The sequence below is a fragment of the Xiphophorus couchianus genome, chromosome 13 (genome assembly GCF_001444195.1).
Source record: "Xiphophorus couchianus chromosome 13, X_couchianus-1.0, whole genome shotgun sequence".
In the NCBI taxonomy this organism is placed as follows: Eukaryota; Metazoa; Chordata; class Actinopteri; order Cyprinodontiformes; family Poeciliidae; genus Xiphophorus; species Xiphophorus couchianus.
In genome coordinates, this window is record NC_040240.1 from 10400016 (window position 1) to 10419175 (window position 19160).

General features: G+C 38.4%; 2 protein-coding genes across 2 annotated transcripts in view; one reads left to right on the top strand and one right to left on the bottom strand.

Moving 5' to 3' along the window:
• Positions 1-7899, top strand: part of elp2 (elongator acetyltransferase complex subunit 2) — a 32553-nt gene extending 24654 nt beyond the window's left edge. Inside the window, exons 19-22 of the mRNA XM_028036006.1 lie at positions 3668-3789; positions 3936-4078; positions 4987-5100; positions 6387-7899. Of these exons, the coding sequence (XP_027891807.1) occupies positions 3668-3789; positions 3936-4078; positions 4987-5100; positions 6387-6582 (575 nt within the window). The 3' untranslated portion in view covers positions 6583-7899. The remainder of the gene's footprint in view (positions 1-3667; positions 3790-3935; positions 4079-4986; positions 5101-6386) is intronic.
• Positions 7900-12803: 4904 nt separating this feature from the next.
• Positions 12804-19160, bottom strand: part of gabbr2 (gamma-aminobutyric acid (GABA) B receptor, 2) — a 187452-nt gene continuing 181095 nt past the window's right edge. Inside the window, exons 18-19 of the mRNA XM_028036005.1 lie at positions 18401-18518; positions 12804-15159 (exon numbers count right to left, since the gene is read on the bottom strand). Coding sequence (XP_027891806.1) covers positions 14994-15159; positions 18401-18518 — 284 coding nt within the window. The 3' untranslated portion in view covers positions 12804-14993. The remainder of the gene's footprint in view (positions 15160-18400; positions 18519-19160) is intronic.

Sequence of the window (19160 nt, forward strand, 5' to 3'; positions counted from 1 at the left end):
ATTTTGCTAAGCGATTAATTGCCTCAAAAATTATTGCGATAAACGATAATATTGTTTGAAGACCTTTTTACACTGATGTAATGTAAATGACGTAATAATGCATGCGATTTCCTGCCAAACATAGATACACTTTATTTTCAAAAGAACACTAAACACTGGAACTGATAAACAAAATAAACGAAACAACCAAAAACAAAAATAAAATGGATTCTCAGTCTCCATTAACAAAAAACTCACTTGGAAAAAAAACTAAACAACATAAAGCCAAAGTGGAAATAAATACTGCATTCAACCAAAAGAGGGCAGATTATGAAGTCTGTATATTATGTTGCCCTTCAGTAATAATTAGATTTAAATAGAGAAGATGGGCACATCGACTACCTGATGCAATAGTTCACACTACAGATTTTTTGCTCCTATTTTTCCCCTGTCAAGAAAATCCGAGCTCATCCCACTTCCCCATGCTGGAGATTTTAGTTTTAGTTATTTTTTTCTTCAGCTTCTCTGATCTATCATTCATTTATGATTTTATAACCATAACTTATTAGTTACTCTTATTATGATCTTAATGTGAGTTATTACAGATGTTTTCTGAAAAGAAACCAAGAATAATCTATTATTCTAATTATTTGATACCAAAGTTACATTTGCTTGTTTTTCTTATAAGTGTTCTCACAAATATAAGTGTAAGTATTATTACAAGTAAATCAATATTAAGTATTTTACTTTGAATCTTATCAAATTACTCAAAATGTTTAGATTTAATTTTTTAAAACTTTCATGCTTTAAAATAGTCTCAACTATTTTTATAAATCTGCAGGCTGGAAACTTCCTCTTTTTCCAGGAAACCTGCTTTTCCTGTTTAATGACTCTCTCTGACTGACTATGATTTCTTATGATTAGATAGAAAAAAGTAGAATTAAAGCAAAGTTTGCATGAGACAAAAACAACACACACAACTATCACCTTAAAGTTCTTTGATGGTTGTAAAATAGCTGTGATGTTTGATTCTGGAGAGGAAGAGGTGGAAAATGTTTTTAGGTTGCTGGTAGCCCATATTTAAAACAACATCCTTGGGACTCGCCCGAGTTACTAAAACCTACCTGGTTCAATAACAAATGCAAGTTGTAAAATAGAGAACGAGCGACCGTTAACAGGTGTGCTCTGTGAAACTAGTTGTCTTACAACAATCTTAAAACGTTGGGTCTTTCTAAGATTGTGTAGTGTGTTATGGTAGATCATCGTTGCCGCTCCGATCCAAATCAGGGGTTTTCTCCGACTGGGATCTTAACGCAGCCTGTTGAATGTGACAGGCAGCCAATCAGAAACCCCGGATTCTCCTCCGTGTTTTCTGAGGGGAAATTACGTCTGGGAATCCCAAACAGCTGACACGGCGCAACCCGAAGTCCAGCGGACATTGGGGATGATATGTGGAAACAACATTAATGTTTATTTAACATGCAAAGAATATAGAAATGACAAGAGGAGGAGTTGGAGCGAAATTGCTATGCAGTTGATAAACCCGGTAACCTTTCAGCTGTTCTTCGTTAACGTGACGTAAATAGGTTCTAATGATTTTCATTCGGTCAGGACTTTACGCTGACACTAGCCACATGCATTGCAGGTAGATTGTAGTAAAGCATTGATTAATGTCTGGTTTTAAAATTAGTTCACTGGACTTGTAGTCATTATTTTGTGCCCATTGTTGGACACCACACGGCAGGAACGAACCCGATCAAACCGTTATACCTAGGATTTCTGTCGGCTAATGTGTGGTCTGTCAGGTTTTGAAAATGAGCCGACAATGGGCTGGCAGCTCTATGATCGTGTCGTGCGCTGGGCTTTACACTAAGGAAATGAGGAAGGGAGGAGTCGGTGGAGAGCACCGGAGTTGAGCCTTTTTTCATTCAGTCTCATTAGCTGAAAGAGAAAAAGGTCGGAAGAGACGATAGTGCCGATAATTAAAATGACGTAGATAGTTTTAATTTATCGTACGATTAATCGATTTATCGTTTATCGCGACAGGCCTATCCATCTATGAACAAAGTGAAGTTAAGTTCTGAAGTGTTTTTATAGATTTGTTGTATTTTGAGGCTCTGTTTTTCTGGCAGTCGCAGGATTACTTTGCTGTTTTACCTTACACGTAATCCAGTATTATTACTGTTTGTTTTCTTTAAGCAGTCATCTAGATAGGTTTAATTAGGATTGCCAGAGTCATTTGGATATTTAGACTTGGATTTATTTGTTGGGCATTTATATGTTGGTCATATTCTGTTGAGATATGACCAACAGAATCCTTTAGTCGCTGTTATTGCTTAACAGAAAGAGGAACAATATGCTTACAGTCTGAAATAAACGGGAACGCAAGCTCTACTGAACCTGGATTTCTGTTGGGCTTCTCAGTGTTTCAGGGTCCCAGTTGTAAACAGAAATGTGTCATTGATGAGTTAATTTGTATGAGAAAATCTCTGCTCCCTAATTCAGACAAATAACTCAAACCTGCATTAACAGTGAGTGAAGCAGGACATTTAAGCCCAGAGGATTACCTCCCACCTTTCCTGGGTCTCAGCGTTTCTGCTGGCTGCCCTGCCTTGGCCTTAATGTGCATTGACAGAGGGATAACCAGGCCTGCGTTTTCTGTTTTGCCTGTGCAGCAGGGCTGCATGGAGGCGCAGCAGCGCGTGCGTGTGGTTTAAACAGAGGAGGGCGAGCGAGGGTAAGGTCGGGACTCCCGTCTGCTCTGCTTGACTGCTGAATCACTCAAGGTGGAGAATGCAAACACAGCCTCGCCGGCTAGACGGGGGAAGGTTAAACGAAGTCACCGCACATCAAACAAACTGACTTCCTTCTATTCGCACACCTCCCGTCTGCGTGTTTCGTTTGACGCCTTTCTTTTCCCACTTGGATTGAGCACCCCTGTATCATATTATTAAACTTTACTATGTTTTTGTGTAAATACGTTCGGCTCTGTATCGCTTTACTCTGGACTCGCTGTGCCCTTCTTTTTCTTTTCTCTCTTTGCGAGTAAGTAAGTCTCGTTGAATAAAGAGCCGCCCTGTCCTTCAGAGCCCTGCTAATGGACGAAGCTGCTGCACATGTTTGCCCCTAACAGTAAACCTGTGAATGTGCGCTTGTTTTGCTGGAGGAGAGTGTTTTAAAAGCACCACAAAATGCTCAGCTTGGTCTTTTGTGTTAACTCTGAGATTTTACAGCTGCATGTACCTGCCCGATTAGTTTTGTGTGCGCGTACGGAGGTCGGTGCAGAGCGTGACGACTGCAGACTCACAGACAGACAGGCAGCTGCCAGCAGCATACAAACAAGCTCTCTGGGGAAAATCAATCTAGGCTCTAAAATGGTTTAGGCCTAGGAAATAAACAGCAACGGCTCATAAACCGAAACTGACTGAAATGGAGGGGCTGGAATGAGGTCCTCCGTCTTGTGGGATTGTTTATTTGTCACCCAGGAGAGGCTTTGTTGACCGCCGAGCAGGGATCCAGACATGCTGATGTGATGCTGTAATAATCATAACAGAGTTTGGCCATCAACTCATCCTCTCTGCTGAAAGGGAGATAAATGAAACATGTTATTTGGCCTATAACACCTTTTGTTTTGTACATGAGTAAAATTTTCCCTGTCATCAGCCTTCCTGTTTGTTTCCCCCTGCAGAGCCTTCGTTCTCATTGTGCGCACACACAACCAAGGACACAGCCATGCACAGCAGGATCATCTGGTCGTGCGACTGGAGCCCCGACAGCAAATACTTTGTGACATCCAGTCGGGACAAGAAGGTAAACATCAAGTCTTGATCCAGTTCCAAAACCTCTGAATATAATATGCTTTGAAGGTAATGAAGTAAGGAAGCCAGATGGCTGCAGCGAGAAGGGAGTACTTCTCGATGCTCAGGCAGGGTTTCTGTGTGTTAATGTGTGTTTAGGTGATCGTGTGGGGGCCATGCATGCTGGAGAACTCTGAAGAGCCAGTGTTTCCTCTGGAGATCAAGCCATGTTCCTCCATCTTAGATGTTGGGGATTCTGCTACGGCTGTAGCCTTTTGTCCGTCCCTCTGTTCTGATCGCAGGTACATGCTAATTCAGTGTTATTTATAGTTTCTTCTAAGTATTTTCACACCCCTGCATTTTAAAAAAAATTTTTGTCACATTATTGCTACAAATTTGAGTGTATCTTATTGTAATTTTATTGGAGAGAAACACAGTTGTTGGGAAGTGGAAAGAAAACAATACATTAGATTTATTTTATTTTTTGCAAATAAAAATCTGAAAGGGTTGGAGTGCATTTTTATTGAATCCCTTTTCTCTAATACCAGTTAATAAAATCCATGCACCGATTTGAAAATTACTTGTAAATTGCAAATCTGGCCTTTTGTGAAGGAATAGCAAGAAGAAAAGCACTGTTGATCAAAAGCCATAAGAAGCTCTGCTTGCAGTTTACCTTAAACTTCCTGTTGCAACAAGACAAAATGTTGACATCTTCAGATGCTGGGAATACCTTTGCAAGTAGCTGCATTTTAACACAATATGAAAATTTAAACAAAGCTACTACTTTATTGCCAGGCTACTATTTATTCAGTTATTTTCTGCTTTGAATCCATCAGCTGGTGAAACCTAATTTATACATCCGTGGAGAAACTTTGCAAAAAGATCCAAAACCTTTCATTTCATCTGCTTATTTAATCCCCCCTCACATGTGAACAAACTGATGTATTCTTCCAGTACATTTTTGAAACAATATTTAAGGACACATGGAGTCCGTAATGCAACAATTAGTTTATAGTTTATTGTAATTTTTATTTTTATTTTTGTTTTAAAGATGTCTACTCCTAATTCACCTTTTCTAAAAGCGACCACCTTGTGATTGTGAAAAAAGGCATTATCTAAAAAAGAAATGTAAGTTTGAGGTTAAAAAGGTAATAGAAGATTCTGCTCTACGGTTAACAGACATGCATTTGTTCTCTTCTGCATTTCACAGCTACTTACTTGCAGTTGGTCTGGAGTGTGGACAAATCCTGCTCTACAGGTGGAGACCCGGTCAAGTGGGGGTTTCAGGGAGTGACTGGATTAGCGGTGGTGGGACAGACACCTTGTATCCTTTCAACAGGTGTACAGGTCCTAAATGGAAGCAGAGGGGCTTCGGATTGACTCCGAGCTCTGATACACTTGTGCTTTATAGACTCAAGACTTGACTTAGACTCTGGGTCTCTGTCTTTATCTGCTTTAGTCAGGAGTGAAATTAAGTCTGTATGTAAGTAACAGACCACAACTCTGACAGGTGATCGGGATCAGAAGGTGAGTTTTTTTTGTTCTTTTTTAGCTTTGTACATTCATAGTTTGTTCACTGATTAATTGCTTATGACAATATGTTAATGCTGGGTATATGTCTTAAACCCTTCTTATTGGTTCTGAACAAAATAAATGTTCCTCATGCGTCCCATTTTATGCTGTTAAACTCGTGACATTACAAACAGTAATTTCTAGTTATTCAAAGTAAAATTTCATTGCGTTTCACCTTTCTTTTATTTATTACAAACTTTATGTTCTATACTGAGACATATGTAAAACAAATGCTTTAAAGAAGATTTCAGTCATGATTTCCTAATAATCTTGCAAATCTTCCGACTCGGAGAAGAACGGTCTCCACAGCCAACTCTATAGTTAATGACTGGAAAGTTTAAATGTAGGGATTAACTGGTGGTAACTATGTCGGAGGGAAGACACTAGCAATTCTTCAAAATAAAGCACTTTCTGCTTGATTTATTTAGCCATTCATCATAGCAATCCATGTCTAAATTGCTAATGGGTTAGATATTGAGCTTTCCAAAAGTTTACACAATATTTTTGCCTGTTGAATTAAATGTTGGAGCAAATTGTTGAATTTTTATGTGTTATATCAGACTCAAGTAAGAACAAGTACAGGATTTTATTTCCTAATCTACAGCAGTGGTTTGTTATAAGTTAAGTTAATTTCCCTGCTGAGTTTGGAAACATTGTGTTCTTATTTTGCTAGAGTAGAAAAGAAACAAGGCAGCAGGTACAAACCAGTACTTCAGTGTGCTTCGGTGTGCTGACCAGTTGCCCTCTGTTTTTATCTAGACAGTATTTTTCTTGTGACGCTATATTAGACGACCCGGTCTCCTCAGCCAACCTCCCCTCCTGTTTTACAACCACCCTGTATTTTTCTCAGTTTGGCAATTTTCTGTATGAAATGATATCAGGTTTTTACGTCCCCGGTGAAACCTTCAGGTGAACTTTTATTATTTTGACTTTTTTTCCCCACTGATGATGACAGATGGAACCGTCTGTACAGGATGTGTGCTGGATATTTGTCTGCATTTTGTCTGTTGTTTCCCTTCATCAAAAGTCCTTTCAAAGACAAAGCCACACACTGGCAGTGAAGCGGCTACGCTGGAGGCCGCGGGCCGGTCGGGTAGGTCTGGAGAACAGCGAGATGGATGGGCCGAGTGACACGGAGAGAAAACTCGAAGAGAAGAGCTCCTGGGTCCAGCTTGCTAGTGCCAGCGCAGACCACTCTGTCAAAATCTTCAACATCAACAAACAGGCTCTTTAGCACCGCCACCACTGACACTATTATGTCTGTTGCAAGTAGAGAGAGAGGCTTGGACTGAGGGCCAGAGGCCTGTGTGGGCCACACAGACCACAGCTGCTCTCTCCCAAACCATTCAGTCCCTGTGACAGCAAGTTAGGCCATGGGTCAGTCAAAGGACAGAACCTGCTGCACAAAAGCCCCAAAGTCTGTCTGCACAGAGCCAAACGGGTTTGATGGGTGGAAGCAGGAGGGTTAAAACACCAGAACCGCAGGGTGGCATTTGGTTTGGATACTTTACTGAGAAGAAACCTTTGCTCTCTATCTAGCGCATGCCTATGGAAATATTTGTGTTGGACTGAATTCTTTAAGACGACAACTTTGTTAAAAAATGAGCTTTTGTTATTGCTTGTGAATATCTTTTTGTATTGTCATAATTAGGTTTTCACCAAATTAAGAGAAATAAGAATTGTTTATTGGATAAGTTTTGTGATTATTTATTTATTCATTTTTTTTTACATTTTCCTTCTGAATTGTGTTCAGACTTGTAGCTCTACTTTCCAAGTCTGAAGTCAAGAATTATGTAAAAAAAAAAAAAAGAAAAGAAAAGAAAGCAAATACAAGGCAGGCAAGCAAATAGCCTAAAGTTTCAAAAGTTATGCCAAACTTTTTCTTTTTAGGAGGAGAGATTTCTATAGTCACTGACTTGATATAATCTCCTTCCTACATTAGATAACCTAATATTAATTAGCAATGTGGTCAACTGATTTCAACTGCACTACACAATAACTGGGATCAATTTAAACTGAATTTGCTTGAATCCTGTGATGCACTAGTTGGTACCCCCACAACCCCGCAAGTATAGGTTGGTATAGACAATAGATGAGTTGATATCAGGACCAGGGTGACATTATGTGATTGGATTTTATTGGAACAAATTGACTAAATTCAATCTGGATTCCATATGAAATATGAAGTGGCACCATTGAGGGGGCTTCTGTTGCAATGCAGCACAACATAAAAAAATTTTAATTTAGCGAATGCAGCTAGTGATGACATTATGTACACAACATAGAACTGGAGCCTCAATGCATAACGCCACAGCCATGCAGGAAGAGAATAACAGTATTTAAAAATAGTAGTCAATTGGATTGAAACTGAAAGGACGCAACAAAGACAGAAACAGTAATGCCAATGTTATGAGACATTATTTTGAAAACAGTCTGACATCATCAGCTGTAAGCATTTTTTTATCTCCTCATGCAGACAACATTTTATGAACTGTATTTAACTAATTGATTTGTATTAAATATGTATTACCAAAGATTCTGTTTAATCACATGGACCTTGTCCAGTTTGCTCTTTGAGTTTGGTGAAATATGCTAACATATTTTTCAAGGACAATCCATGTCAGGATATTTACTCTAAAACCATCCAGGTGTGCCGTCACCATTATCTATCCATCATCTATGCCCATTGGTGTGTGTGAAGGGTCACCTATCTCCAGCAGTCATTGGACCAGAGGAGGGGTACACCCTGAACAATTTGCCTGTCCGTAAAAGGCTAACATGGTAAAACTCTCACCAAGGGATACAACATGCCATGTTTTTGGGGCTGTGGATGGAAGCCAGAGTAACTGGAGAGAACCCACACCCGCACAGGGAGAACATACAAAGACCGCAGGCTGGGTTTCAAACCCAAAAGCAGCCCTCCTTTATGTGCTAACCATGAATTTGTCTGGGGTCAGTGGTTGCCTGCAGCCTTATGTCTGTCCAGTCACAAACTGTGCAATCACAAAAACAGAGAACTACTGCTCTTGGAGTAGTTCTCTGTTTTCAAACTATAAGACTAGTTATGAGGAAAAAGCTGCTGTACATCATGAGGAATCCCCAACTTTCATGTCATGCTATTATGAAAGCGTTATCTTCAATATTTTATTTTCAAATGGAACAGTCTTCTTGCTTTTCATCATTATTTTTATGTTATGAGGTCTTTACTCTGGCTTGCAAACTAATTCAGACATTATGCAATTTTTTTTTTTTTTTTGCAGGCTTGTCGAACAAGCCCTTGACCACCTTTTGGGTGAAAATAGTTTGCCATGACGTGGTGCCAAGGACGTCACTTGTAGAAGCCTTTAAATGTTAGAGATTAATCATAAAAAATGGGGACCAGTGGCACAGCAAATAAAGCCACTGACAAAGGTTGCTCAGACCTCTCGAGTCCTGCTTTAGAAAAGAAGTAAATGAGAAAATATTTGAGATGGTTATGTTATTATACCTCTGAGTCAGCCATAGCTCTCTCAGGGTTATAGTCTGAGATCATAATGGGAAATAAGAGCACCGTTTTTACACAATTGAAATGACATTTCATGCTTTTGTTAGACAAACAAAGCCAGCATGTCAGGAAGATGTTTTAAAGAGGAAGCAGTTTGCCTTTTATTAGTTTGTCCAATCTGTGTAAGTGTGTGTGTGGTCTGTGCTCCCATTTAGCTTAGCTTTGGTTTGGAAGAAAACAGTCCTTTTGTCCTAATCTTAAATTTAGTGGTAGAGTGGAGATGCATGCACAGAGTTACACAGCCTTGCAAAACTATGAATACCTCTTGAGGTTTTTCACATTTTTGTCATGCTACAAACTTAAAATGCTTTCAGCATGTATATCTTTACTTCATCATTTGCTCTTTCCTCTTGATCCATAAAGGAGAAACATGCTTTATAAACATGGATTTTTAGCAGGCCCCACATGGGGCATCAGTGATAATGTGACACAAAATAGATCATTTGACTCTTTTGAGGTCAGATTAAAAATTATTTAGCAAATGCAACAATTAAAACTCCACCTTCTGACAAATGGATAAATAGAAGTAGCAAATATTTTCAGGAAACTCCAAAAACATGCACAGAGAGAAAAATAACATGTTAAATTTGTATCCATTTTCTGACTGTTTTTAAAATCACCAGATTGATTATTTATTGATACCTTCTCTTCATTCTGCCAGCACTGACTAACTGTAGTGTAATCAAAATGTAGACAAGTTGCTGCCATCCATCCTGTGCACCGACTGGCTCCCCTCATGTACTTTAATAATTCATCAAGCATAATGTTCAAGAGTTTCAATCCCAATGTATTATTCCCTCTCCCTGTCTTTCTTTCTGACGTCAGCAGGCATCCCTCTCGCTGTGTCTTTTGTTTGTTGTGCAGATTAAGAGCTTTAATATTGAATGGGCATCTCATTGCATCACCTCAATTACCTGTATTTTTTTTTTTACTGCCTTTAATATTTATCACATTTAATATTTAGCAGTCATAAATCTGAGTGACCAACAATCCTGTGTTCACTTAACAGATAATGTGAAGTCCTGCAGGGGGAAAAAAAAAATTACACCCCTTTAAAAATTTGTATTTGTTTTAGGAAATATTTATGTCAAATCCAGTTTTTAATTTCTGCAAAAGAAATTTTAAATATGCCAAATTTCAACATTTTGATTTTAGCAATTGGCACAAAAAATATGTGTTATTGTTTATTCTACATGCATGCAGGTACAGAAGCTCATTGTTTGGCTTTTCAAACTTTAGAAAAGCCAAGTGTTTTGCTGAACAACGTATCTTCATATCACCAATGATACATGTAAATATAAAACAACAGTTATCTTGAGGGATGAATTTGCCATGCGGCCGTTTTAATATCAGACTAGAACTAGGCCATATCACTTTATGCATCTGGTTTCTTGTAATAAAAATATATTTCAATAGGCAAGTTTACGCTATTTATGTGGCTGTTGCTATCTTTATGTTTGGATGTTGACATTCATACGCTCTTGTAATAATGTTTATTTAATAAACAAAGCCTATAAACACTGTAGATTTGTAGACACAGCACAGGAAGATAAAAGAAACGCTGCATTATTTTCAGTCACACTTTATTTAACGATGATGTGAAAAGTAAAGGCTGTCCATAACATTCAGACAACAAAAGAAGAATGTTTTTCAAATATCCCCATCACCCTGCCCTCCTCATCCCTCCCTCCCCCAAATAACAACCAATGGCTCAAAAAATGTTCAGGTGTTCCAAGTGTGATACTCATTTTATACAAGATTTTCATATCTAGACCTCATCTGTACATAACATAGTTACAGATACTGTAAATAAAAAGAAGACTTCAGATTTGTGAAATGTTTCCTATGTAAAAATGAGAATGTACGTAAAGATCTTTACATATACATATATATATTTATATATATAGTTCTCTATTCTTTCTGTAATAAGAAAACAAGTTATTGCCCCTCTTAAACATGTTGCATTTAACATAGGTTTTTGTTCACCATTTTAAAGTTTTAATTGAACAGAATGCCATGTGGTACCACATATCAAAACTGACAAAACAGTAACAGCATGGACCTTCGTGTGTCTCCACGTAATATATATATTTTTTGTTAGTGTAACATATCTTGGTTTGTGTCGTTTTTCTCCAGTCAACCTGACGATGAAACATACAAAGATGTCCTCATATATGTCACCTTGGTCTTCAAACTGAGAAGGTAAAAAGACCTGTGGCAAATACAAACCATCAGCATGATGCTATTTATTACAGGTTATTTATGAGCCCTTGACCCACTGCAATTGCATTTGTAAAATTTATTCATTTATGAGAACTGAAATAAATTGTATTAGAATAAAAATAGGGCACATAAAAAAAACACCTGATGATCTGCATTTGATATTTTGGACTGATCAGATAAAATGATTTCATAATCGTTTTAAATCACACAAGTAGATTATAGTAGGTTTGTTCGAAAGCTGCTACCTTCATTTTATTGCCCTCAGTGAACAGGTGCTAAATCAGTAGCATGTTAGATGAGATGATATTTAGTTAGTCCACTGAGCATCTTGGCTTTGACATGTGCGAACTGATCAAGAGGTAAAACAAATAAAATAAAATAAACGAACGCTTGTAAGGTACTACAGTGGATTTAAAAAGTGTAAACACCCCTGTTGAAAAATCTGATTTTGGGGACATAAAAGATTATTTTATGATACTCTTAAAAAAAAATCCACCTTTAATTTGGCATAAATTCTGTATATTATTAACTTGTATAATAACATTTCTGGGCAAATGGTAAAAAAATATAAAAGATGGACCCATATGTGACTCCAGTAGAGAAGCTGCACAAGTTTCTAAGTACTGGTTGAATTATACGTGTGATAATCTCCTCTAATCCCCAAAATGTCTGAATAAGTAAGATCACTAGTCTGAAGTACTTTCTCCTAAAAATCATCCAGGTATGGATTAAATATTACAAACTGTGGTGGGAGAATTTTTTTATTATTTATTTATTTTTTTTAAACAAGAACTAAAAGATAATTTGGCACAAAAACAGTACAGCATGTCACCAAAGCAACACCCACATTGAAACATAGTGGTGGCTGCATGTTGCTCTGGGGGTTTCTTCTCTCCAGACTAAGCTGCGCTGTTTTTCAAAACGCCAGTCCTATTCTGACCCCAAGCATTTCAAATGTCTTCTGGAAAGCTGAATATGGAGAGAGGTTGTAATTTTCCAACATCACAGTGAGTCCAATCATACATTTATATCAACAATAGAATGACAACAATATAGAAGATTTTTACTTCTACCCACAAGGTAGAGAGAGTAAATGTGGTGACACCTAAAGGCAGCATTTTCATAAACTCCTTCAGAGGGCTGCATGCTAAAATTGAAGCTAAACACGTTATTGCACTCGTTCCACCCTAACAAATTGGTTGTTCAGTTGAATGGTACAAGTTATATGTCAGGTTAAAGGTGGTAAAGATGTATCATGGTCTGTTTTAGATCAGAAATATAGGACTTTTGAACAGGGGTGTGGACCCTTTCATGATAAAATCAAATTACAGGTGATATGATGGAACAACAGCGTAGCTTTGTCACAACAGTTGCAAAAAAAACCAAACAAAAAAAAAAAAACAGAGGTAACTCTGTGAATTATACATTTTATTTCATGCCGTCTTGAGAAAGCCAAATACCAAATACTCCATACATGGACACCATCATCAGGGTATCAGCAAAGTTGTACACAATCACGTATAATGTAATATATAAAATGTGCGGTTGGTTTTTTTGCTTCTCCTGAAGGAAGATCCAACCCTCCGGTAATGTCTCCCACTCACATGTTCTGTGATTGTGATTCTCTGGTTGGCAAAGGTGCAAGAGAAGTCATGACTCCTTTTTGAGGTCTGTGCTTGGGTTTCCCCCCCCCCCCCTCCTGCTCCTGTGCATCATAGCAGGGGCCTGGAAATGGGAGGAGCTCAAACCTCGATATGTCTGACAGCAGATCCTTGTCTCCCCAACTTCAGCTCTGAATCCTCTCAACTTTTCTGAGAAGTGTTTGACTGTATTTATGGAGAAATATCCTCCGGCTGGAGTGGAGCTTCCGCCATGTACTCCCAAAGCTGTCCCCGGTCATGGACACATGGACTTTAGATTAGTCTGTGACAGATTGTTCGATTTACAGATGTGTGGCCGATGTACTTTGCTGGGTAAGCGCAGTTTCGACCCTTTTGTATGTAGTGTGGGTCTCGCAGGCTACAATATAAGACAACAGGCACGGCGCTCAAGAAACGCCTTAAAAAAATAAAAACCAAGACACCAATGGTGAAACAATATGCTGAGAACGAACCTTGCCGCTCTGGGTAAAAAAAGTATTTTTCCTGCAGAGTCCCCCTTATGCTTTTTCTCCTGCATTAGGAAAATAATTTAACGAAGAACAGCGATACTCTTGATGACGGTCTTGGGTGAAGCTCAGCAGCACTGATGTACATTTCTGTAGCAACTGAGGTATGTTCACTGTTGCTAAGTGTGGATTGATCTTTCATGATACTCTGTATTATCTGTGAGAGAAAGCCCTGTGTCTGTGCTAAATCACCGTGACCAGCAGTGGTGGCATCACCGTCTTTGAAACCAACGCTGCAGACAGGTTTGGGGCTTATAACGCGAGACTTCAACACGTCGACTGTCATTGCTGCTGTGCGTGGAAATTCAGGTTAACCATTTAGTCCGATCAAGCCGTGGTACTGGTAGACCTACATTTTTTCCAACATCACCTGTTTTCGTTTTATCCCTCCTCACAAAGTTTTATCTCAAAGTCTTGTAATTTTGTGCTATTGCTGCACCCCGTTGCTCTAAACTGTGCTGGTAAGACATGAGAACAAGTTCAAATAGACAATTTAACAGTCTATAAAAACCAGTCTGCAAGCTTCAGTGTGACCCCACCCATCACTAAGCGCCAACAGCACCTGAAGTCACTGGATGCTCTCTTGGATTTCTTTTTTTTTTACGTGCACATCTGTATTTGAATTTCTTGGCATGTTAACAAAAAAGAAAGAAAGCTGTGAAACACTCCCTTGGTCTCTTTTTGCTCTATTTTCTCAGAGACCTGTGAAAAAGGCATAGCATTATTGTTTCTATAAAACATGCTGTCTGATTCCAGACGGACTGATTAAATTGTAAAGTATGAAGGCCTTTACAAAGTCAGACAGGAGGTCTTTGACATAAACGAGTCTAGAAAAAAAAGCAAAGTGGAACAAAAAAAGAGCAACGTGCATCTCACTCCGAGTTAGAGGCATGGGACCTGGACAAATTTTGATGCATCTATGCCGTTTGTAAGCTAATATATTAACAGCTATGCCAACAGATTTATGCCTCTGTCATATATCTGATTTGTAGGATGTTATATTCCATAAGCTGTCACCTGCCTTTGTTACAAGCACCACACTTAAATCCTATACATTTGTCCATTCACAGCATTTACAAAGCTTACAGTACATCAGTGTCAAAAGCGATGATATTTACATTTCTGCACAACGTTGAGAAGTGGACAGGGACGCTTCCTTTAATGCTCTCTTTAGTTGGATCTCGAAAATTCCTCTCGTTGCTCCCAAACTCATATCCAGTCACCAAAGCAGTGAAATGTTAAAGTTGGTGTGGCTCACATGTAGCTGCAAGCACATATAGTACATAAGACAGATAAGAAACAGAAACAATCCCTTTTGAAGCAGATAAGGCTACACGTCAGATTAGGGCTGGTCCACCGCTGCTGCTGGGGTGTCACTGTGCTTGGATATGGGTGTGTATCTCTGTTGTAGATATCTGTGTCTGACTGTGCATATGTGTGAGCAGACCTAAGCAGGGAGGAAGTAGTAGTTAAGCATCAACCGTCCTCCCCCACCCAGTTTTGACTGACGGCGTCAGTCCTCAAGAGACCTGAGTGCAGAGGTATGACGAGTAAAACTTTATCCCTCCCCCCTCTCTTTGTTCATCCCCATCTTCTTTTCAGTCCAAGACGGAATACGCACATACGCTGACAATATCAGTCTGTTTGTTGTAGAAAAAAAGAACCATTTGTGTCTCCTCAGCAAAGAGCGAAGTGGGGGAGTAAATGAGGCTCACAGCCCAGAGACCATTACCCTGTAGGAAGGGGGCATGTGTCTGTGCCTCGGACTGGAGCCCGGGCTTCCATTTGGACTGGTGCAACTGGCGTCAACCCCTCCTATGGAAGGTAAGTATGCGTGGTGCAGGATAGGCAGCTGCAAGGACAGTCGACGCTGTATGCTGCAAAGAAGGCGAGAGGGATAATATCAGAAAATATAGTAACATGAAGTATATGTTTAAACATAATTTTACATGTGCACTTTGTCTGTACCTCTACCACAAATCTGAATTACTAGATTATTTTTAAGCATTTAGCTGCACCTGTGTGCTCAATTTTAGCATCTTCTGATCTATATATGTATGTTTTTTTAGCAAAATGTTATGTAAGGTAAATATATATTCTCACAGAAACCAAGCAAATCTTTTATGTAGACTCGACATATGTCAATTAAAGCAGGAAATGGCAAAAATATTTTTTATCTTATCCTGAACCCACGATCTTCCAATGTTGTATTATCTATGAAAAATGTTTCAAATTTTTTACATTTTGTGACCAGCTTTTGAAAATGGGCAGATGGTGCAATAAGTGACGAATACTTATACTGCTGCCAAATTTATAATGACATTTATAATTTATGACATTTAAAAACAGCCTTGTTGAGCAGGTACTGTTGCCTTGGTCAGTTGTGCTGCTTTGATTTGTGCTCAGGCTTGTAAAGTCTAATTGATCTCGACATCCTTTTGGATCATTTAGGTGTTGGTTTATCAAGCTTCATGGGCTGCTTTCACATATTTGGCCCCACACATGATTGCTGAGCATAGATTTGATATTGCATCACTGATTTGCAAAGAGAAACACAGGTGGGTGCACGATCTGAGTTCATAAGAATACTTTACACTCTTCTTTAATAATTATGTCAACCAAGACAATTAACTATGAAACAAATTAATTTTGAAATTAGAACTAAAACTAGATCTCTTACTGTTTGTAACTGCACTCTGAGTTTGCTTCTATCTGATATGAGACATTGAAAACCTCAACAAGGACTATTAAATTGTCTATTTAATTTGAATTTATGCCGAAGGAGCTGAAATATATTGAAACGACAACTGATTCGCTGCATTGTATCACAAAAGCAAAGAAAAACAATTAAATGTCTGGAAAGCTACTGTCAGAAACATTTATTAAAACCAAGCTCCTACAGCTTGTTTAGTAACTTTTTAAGATGTCAAAAACAGCATTTTTCTTGGTAAACATGTCAGCCATATATCATTGATATGCAAATATCCCCAAAATTATATATTTCAAACTCCCCAAAGCGCTTGGAAAAACAAGCCTTAATGTTTGTCAAGATTCTTGAAAATTGAAACGTTGCTGTTTTACCATAAAGGCTAGACTAGACATGAAATGCAGATATCTACAATTTACTCCTCCTTGTTCAAAAAAGACCTTTACAGATAAAACCTCCCTTACTAACCATTGGTGACATTTCAGATGATGGGAATTCACTATATATACTGTATAAAAAACAACAACATGTGACTAGACCAACTATCTGAAATTACTTTAAAGAATTGACTATAGATGTCTACAATTACCTGTAACAATGAGATTGTAGTTTTCTAAATACTTGTAATAATGGCATTATAAGTATCTAAAACATCTTGTGACATTTGGATAGTAGATATTTAAAATCACAATATGTTAAATACAGTAAACACATTATATAAGAATATTTGTAACAGTGGATAAATAGAGTTGTTACCCCAATAAAGATGGATAACAAAAGTTATCTAATAGTTCTTGGGAAGTGTGAGGTTTTAAACATTGGTTAATTGTGAACTGGACAAACCGCCTTTTTTTTTTATTTCTACAGAAATTAAATATAAATATGTGCTTTGATGATCCTGTAAAATGTTATGATGCCCACTTCTTCTGCAATATACAGTTAGAGTATATTATACATTTGGTCCTAGCTGCTACGTAAAATATTCAATTACACCTAGATATAAAACATAAACATACAAACAATGGAAAAATCTGAATGAGATCAGACCAGCATAGCTTGAGTAAGTGAGTTAGATTACTACAGGTTCTCACTACTCCTCTGTTTGTTTACCGCAGAGCAATGAGCAGCCATTTTCCCCAGCTTTACTTCCATTCTTACTAAGCCCATAAGACCCCACTCCTCCAGCTTTTGGGATCATCTGACGAAAAGAACATTTCATGCTTCAACCCAGTGTGACACTTCGCACCCCACCTCACCAGAATCGACTTCCAGTCGTTGGCAAAGATATTACATAAGACTTGTTATGTAAAGTAAAAAATTAGCAGGGGGTAAGGAAATTCAAGCCTGTTCAGCAGAAGACCTAGAAAAATGTCACAATTAGTGGAAATTTAAAGTCATTGTCATTTGTAGAGCTATGCCTGATCATGACCGGTTTTATAATTGTGCTTAGTCATAAATATCTCTTTCCCTTTAAATATGGTACATTAAATTATAAATTATGCCTTGTGATTTATTTTTTATTTTTTGCATTTATTATGTCACAAAGTATTCAGTCTGTGCTAGATTATCTATTTATAACTCTTTTCAAACTTCTGTGTATTTGTCTTCTCTTCCTCTTCACCTTCTCTCTTGCTACCTCTTCATCTCTCTTCCCTCGGTGTGATCAAACATTTATGTGGCATGGGAATAGCTCCAAGTGTTCCTTTACTTCTGTTCTCGTCCCTATCTATTTTCAGAGCTGCTTCCAATGCAAACTGTAAATCAGTTGTTATATAAGCCCATGCGAGTCTCTACCTCCTCTCTTGTCTGTCTAAACAGCTTTCTTCTTTAAGTTTGTCTTTTCCCTCTTCTGGGCTCTTCTTAATTTTATGCCCTTTTTGTCTGCTGTCTTCTTTCTCACCATTAATCTGGCGTTCTTCTCATGTTCTTGTTAAAACCAGCGTGGGAGGCAGAACTCTCAATGATGCATGAAATGCTGTACCCTCCTCATTGATGAAGTCGTCATGTCTCAGCTTTGCTGCCTTATGAATTATAGGTGAACATGGATGTGCGCTAGTTTCATACGCATCTTAAATGTCCAAGAGATCAGCTATTTTCAAGTTGGGGCAACAAATCAATCATGTGCATGTCTACATGTGCGTGTGGTGGGGGTTTCGCATGAGAGTTATCGTATGTTTTGCACACTAAGAGACCACGCATGTTCACATGTCTTTTAATGGAAGTGGGAGGGAAAGTGCAGGGCTGGTCCATGTGTTCAATGGGCTCTGTTGCCAGAGCAACTGCCTGAGAGTTTCTAGTGGTTGCGCTACATGTGATGTGTCATCTGCTGAGAAAGCTCACTAAACAGTGGGAGGGAGGGGAGGCAGGGAGGAGCACAGGCATGGATGTGCTATGGAAATATGAGATCTCACTGTTCAGGTGAGTTGATATCCTCCAGGGGACCTCTGCTTATTCTGGAAGGATCCATGGAGCCCCACTGCGCCTGCGGTTTTTGCTCCAGGTGGTTTTTCAGTATCGATTTCTCTCCGTCTGCATTGAAACACGTGTAGACATTTTGGGAGAAATTGTTAATCTGTCAAATGGGACGTATCTCAGTCGTTATGCACTGCCATGACGTTAAGCATGGCTATTTTCCAGGTACCTTGGCTCATAATGAAAATCCTTTTTATTTGACATTGTCCCTGTGACCCATACACTTTTTCCAGAATGTTATGTTTTCTTTATATCACTGCATGTTGCTATTGAGCTTCTGCTAATGCGGAATATTTATCATATATTCCACAATGTGGAATATTTATCATATATTCCACATTAGCAAAGACTTCCAGAGTTTTTGAAGTAAGCCTTAAACATTTTATGCGTCGTAATCACAGGCAAAGATCAGCATTAAACTGAAAATTTATAATCGTTAATAACACCAAGCTAGAACTGGATTGCTCCTTTTTGCCCCACACATGTCCCAGATTTCTTTTCAGAACTTGTTGACCTGATTCACTTATGTCAGCACCCTCCTCCCCCATTGGACATCTGGGCTTACTGAACTATTTTAGAGCAGTTTACTTTATGAAAAGAAATAACCTTGAAAATTTAAGTTAAGAGTTGTGGGGAAAAAGTGCTGATCTGTATATTTCCAAATTTCTGTATGTTTAAAAAAAAATTTTTTTTTAGATT